The sequence below is a fragment of the Centruroides sculpturatus genome, unplaced genomic scaffold, assembly GCF_000671375.1.
Source record: "Centruroides sculpturatus isolate CEXI.00-Female unplaced genomic scaffold, Cexi_2.0 scaffold244, whole genome shotgun sequence".
Lineage (NCBI taxonomy): Eukaryota > Metazoa > Arthropoda > Arachnida > Scorpiones > Buthidae > Centruroides > Centruroides sculpturatus.
Genome location: NW_019384450.1, coordinates 83,685 through 89,298, shown reverse-complemented (window position 1 = coordinate 89,298; position 5,614 = coordinate 83,685). Strand labels below are relative to the sequence as shown.

The following is a 5,614-nucleotide window of genomic DNA, read 5'->3' as shown; positions in this document are numbered from 1 at the left end:
ACAAACATGGAAAAAACGCGGAAAACTCCATGTTTCCAGACTGTCCAGGCTAAGCGCGAACAAGCGATCGAATGGTCGTAGGCTCGCGCCTCGTCCTAGTGTTCAGGGAACAGAACCGATTTACTACTAGTGAGCAGCCAGCTGTATTAATTTCGCCTCACCCTGCCACGCGCGTAATTTATAATCAATACCTTTCATGACTTCAAGAAATATTTTTAAACAAATTATTATGTAATATGGTAGTTGTTTAATTCAGTTAAAAAATTTTAAATAATTTCAACAAAGGAAACACAGTACTAAATTTTGTATTGAGGCTATTTAAATAAACTAACAAATTATGTAAATTCATAATAGGATAAAACAATCTTCTGACAAAAATTCCAAAATAATGATTTATTAATTTTTATACGAAGCCCAAGTAAAAATTGCACTTTGTTAGCATAGAATTCGAAATTTTAATAATTAATCGTAAACCCAATGAAACTTTATGGTAATTAGTTTAAACAGCAGTTAAACCGATACGTGTGAAGAAGCTTGCAATCGTGCTCGATGTAAAAGAAAAGTCTTGTGAGTATAAAAATCACATTTATGTATTACTATTTGTTTATATATTGTCTACTTGGACATTGTTTATTAATAAATCTTGTTATATTAGTGTAGTTTCTGATTTGCAAAGAGAGGAGATCTTAGTGAAAAGTAAAAGAAAATCATTATTTTCACCTATGTTGTATTGACTTTTGAATAAGATCTTTATTATGCACGTCCTACTTCTTAATTGATGACTAATTTGTTTCGATTCTGTATTCATTGCTATATAAAATTCTCGTTAGATTATAGTTTAAAATTAATGTTCAAAATTTACATTCGTAACTGAAATGTAGTTTGACTTTATACAGAACCTCCAAGTATAGAAAATGGAAGATAAATCCCGCCGTGGCAGACCTCGTGTACTAAAAGATTACAAGTGTAGATTCTGCCCAAGTTTTTTCTCAAATAGATCAAATTGGAGAAAGCACATAAAAAAACACTTGTATTTAAGACTTCTTCCATGTAGTGTATGCGGTGAAAAATTTAAAACTAAAAGAAAATTGCGTTTTCACAAGAAGTTGCACACAAGAGAAAAAAAGTTTCAGTGTAAATTTTGTTTTTGTACTTTCAACAATATTGGAAAGTTTAATAGACATAAAGCAATTCACAAGTCTTACTTTTACTGCAATTCATGTCAAAGAAGATTTATGAATAAACGCAAATATGAATTGCACAAAAAATCTCATCTGATAGAAGCACCGAACCGAAATAAACATGTAAAAAAAGAAGAAACAGAAGCAGGATCTTCTTCAGCTCAAATTGTGTTAAGCTTTCATAATTACTCTCTTCCACAAACTCAAACTTCGAATAAAATAAAGAAAACATCAAAAACTTTGAAAATTTGCAGTTCGGTGGAAAAAGTAAAACAAGTGGAATCTTCTTCAGCTGAGGTTCAGGAAGAAGTGACGATAGAAGCAGGACCATTTTCAGCTCATGTTCAGGAAGAAGTGACGATAGAAGCAGGACCATGTTCAGCTGACATTCAGGAAGAAGTGACAATAGAAGCAGAACCATTTTCAGCTCATGTTCAGGAAGAAGTGACGATAGAAACAGGACCATCTTCATCTCATGTTCAGGAAGGAGCGATGATGCAAACGAGAACTTTCTTACTTTAAAACCCGCTAATTTACATACTTAACCTCTTTCTTTATCGAGTTCAACTTTGGAGAAACGAAGCAAAGTTAAACTGAACAGAAATACAAGAATACATCAAATATCCGCATACAATTTCGCAAACGACAATTTTGTAAATATGTCAGAATAATTGTGAAACTCTGTAAAGCGAACGCACTGATAAAAAGAACGATTTAAACATTTTATTGATATTCAAAAATATTTTATATAATTTTAACCGATTTTATTGTGTATTTGTATTTTATATAATTTTACAATAAAACGAATTTAAATGAAATGAAAATTAACTTCATTCATTTCATCAACTGGAGACATCCCCATATTAGGTCTACATGACGGCATAAACATAGCGCGAGTGCTGAAATGTATTATAACCAATAGAACTGACCAAAGTGATATAGCTTGCCTTGGAGCAGTAACGAAATCCAGGTAATAGTGGACATGGGCATTTGCAGAAGGGCAAATGGAGCACTTGATCTTAACTAAAAATAAAAAAAAATTCACAAATAATTATCGTAATAATAGAGATGCATTTTTACATTCTGGACGTGGAACGCTTTGTGTTTGTAAAATTTCTTGTCTGTCTTAAAAAAGCCATGAGATATGAAATAACTAACTAATAAACTTCTGTAATTTATTTCTAGCTTTATACTCCCCGTAAATAATTTTCTGCAGACGATCATGCACGTCGATAACAGTCACTTTGCTTAAATTTGTACCAAAGATATAATTCGAATAATATAAATTGATGCAGTACTTTAAAATATTATCTCTATCGACGGTCCTGATCGATTTCGGGTCACTTCTATCATTACAGTTACAAGAACTAATTAGCCAACATTGCTGATTTCACAGAAAGTGCACGGATTACCTCTTTCTTTCTGGCTCCGTCTCAATTTCATTGTGATGTTTTTAGTTTAAATTTAAAATATTTAAGTATTATTTATACATACACGACCATTTTTAATTTACATAGAGCAATACAAAAATGTGATTGTTCACAGCATTCGTTGAGCTTCGGTTCAATTGCTGAAAAGGTGTTATAGTTATGTTTATGATATATTAATATAATTTTGAATTTTACTTGATACACAATAGTTCTAATTTTGTTTGAAATTTTTAAGAAATTTAGTAATAATTTCAGTTTTTTGGCAAATCTTGATTTTAAATAAAATTTTTTTATACTACTACTTAACTGCTTTAAAATTATATTCAAGTTAAGAGAAGCGTTCGCGTTAATACAGACGCATTGTTTAGTAAATAATTTAATTTACTCGAATAACCAAACTAAAGACTAACTAGTTTATATAAAACGGACTGTATGCAAAGGTGTATTTATGAATAGACAATGAAGCAGACAATGTAATTGCTCTTGGCCAGGTTTGGCCCGAACAATCTAGGGTACGAAAGTGTACAGTAGAAGTTCCACAATAAGCACCATTTTACGGGCGCCTAGGTTTTCTTTTAACTAATGCTAACAAAAATTAAGACAGGGCAAAATAAACTTGTAGGACAGAACTGCATGAAAGCAATTTTTATAATTAGATTATAACATTCACTTATTGTATTAAAAAATAAATTTTTATATAAAATAAAATTGTATAAAACGAGAATAATTTAACTACTTTGTATGTCTAAACCGTCACTTATAAAATACACACAGCGTGGGAAATACATAAAATTTTTTTTCATTAATGGAAATATAACAAAACCGTTACTTAATAATTGTATACTGTCAGTTCTAATAGATTTTTTTTCTTTTCTAGTATTTAGTTAAAACAGTACATATTTGCATCGGCACTTTGCGATACAATTAATTGTCATTACGTAGAACAAAAGAATAAATTTCCAATATGAAATGTTTTTTTTTCTTTACTTAATGTTTTATTAATTAATGTATAAATGAAAATATGTGACTGAAATACAAGTAGATACCATTATTGTTTATCCAAAAATTTGCCTTATCACCTTCTAAAATTTCATCTTAAACAAGAATATACTTTAATAGCCAAAACAATATTTTACAGTGTGAAAAGCAAAAAAAAAACCGAGCTAAGATATAAAAGTAAACACTTTAAAATTAGCACACAGAGATGTCGGTACATGCATTTACAGAAAATACGCGAAATTCAGCTTCTAGCACTTTGTTACTGTACTTTGTTTAAAACCATCTTTTTCCTGAGGGCACTAAAAAAAGCATCTTATAGCATGTCTCTTATTGGCTTTGTCAAGCTCACAATGATATGGCCGGTGGTGAAAGTTAGAGCCTGGTATATTCAGACAGACTACCTGGAAAAATTCTTGGGAAATTTTGATACATCCTAATTCAACCCCAAGTTTCCAGAGCGGTAGGCTGCCACCTTGACTGCTCGTCCATCCGGTCGTAAATCGTAATTTTACTTGCGCGAGTAATCAGGCGACATTGCTAATATTACTTCGTTAGCAAGTTTCATATTTTTTTGTATATTTTTTCTTAAGAATATAAATTAATGTAGCGTTTTGATATAAAATTAATGACCTACTTAAAAAATTGGAATAAAAACAAATATATTATTGTCCGTTATTATTTTCAAATGTTTATTGAATGTTTATTGATTTCATTATCAAAATGCATTAAATTAACTTCACCAGACAACATGCCCTAAAAAATTATATAAATTGTTAAAAAACTGTACACGCGTTTGATTTCATTTTAGCATGCTGACGTTATACCGAGATTTTACTCTTCGTTACTTACATCAAATAAGTAGGATTTGGAAAGTTTAAAAAAATCTGTAACAAAATTCTAAAGAAAATTGAGAAGGTTTGGACATGCAGAAAGAAGTTCGTTAGATTATGTCCGAAAATGTTCTTTCTAGGAAAAAAAGAAAAGGTAAACTAACAAGACGATGTTTTGAGTCTTTTTCAAGGTATGATGACTCCCAAAATAGATTTCGATTTCTCGGAAGAAAGAGTCTCATGAAAGAAAGTGTTCTAAAAAGCGATTAACAAAGCAGTGGTATAACCTAGCAATTTTCAGTTGCGTATGCAACTGCAACCACGATGGCTGTTCTTGTTAACTAGTAACCCGCTTTCGAAAACCGATACGACTGCAATCGCGACAAGAAACAAAAAACTTGTTCTACTCGCGCAGATTGCAAACACGCATCCAGTCAGCAAACGCCTTAAATCATAATGTGGCAACATTGAAATAGTTCATTATGGCAGAAAGTAAGAGAATTGATACTTTTACAAAATCGAGATTGATCGAGTTTATTCGGGCTCACAATTGTCTGTTGGGTTTTAATTCTTCGTTTTTTTAAAGATTTTATCTCTTTGTGTATTCTTGCCAGCTTTAACAAATCATCGCCTTTTTTCTTTCATTCGTTGTATTAAAGAAACTGGGTGCATTTTAATAAGAAAAGTGGCTAAAATTCCGTTAATACCCTGAAGTAGAAATAAAACCACTGGTAAACTCACAAAAACTGTAGTCAAGAACAAGCTACTGAAATTGTATTGGTTTACTATAAGGTTAGGTGTTTTCGAGTTGCAACGCAGACGAACAATATGTCAATGACAGGACGTGCTTAACTTGCACTTGTTGCAGTTGCCGTCGTCTGCGCGGCTGAAAATCGCTAGGTATTACCACAGAAAAAAGTGTGTAAATAATGAGCTGCAAGATGAGCAAAATATCCTAGTGTTTTCTACCAATGAAACAGCCCGTTTCTAATTAAAAAAAGAAAACAATTTATTTCGTTCTTTACTTTTAGTTATTTTTACATCGTCAGAAAAACAAGTTGAAAATAAATAAACATAAAGAAATGATTCCAAACATGCAGTATTAGAATAACAATTATATATATATATATATATAATTGTTCAAATGAGTCTACAACAACAATATAACAGCAGA

General features: G+C 31.1%; 1 protein-coding gene across 1 annotated transcript; it reads left to right on the top strand.

Moving 5' to 3' along the window:
* Positions 1-408: 408 nt before the first annotated feature.
* On the top strand, positions 409-2,041 carry LOC111620533 (zinc finger and BTB domain-containing protein 49-like). Its single transcript, XM_023362459.1, has 2 exons — positions 409-567; positions 897-2,041. Exon 2 carries the CDS (start codon positions 915-917, stop codon positions 1,701-1,703), a length of 789 nt encoding a protein of 262 aa, XP_023218227.1. The 5' UTR covers positions 409-567; positions 897-914; the 3' UTR covers positions 1,704-2,041.
* Positions 2,042-5,614: the final 3,573 nt, after the last annotated feature.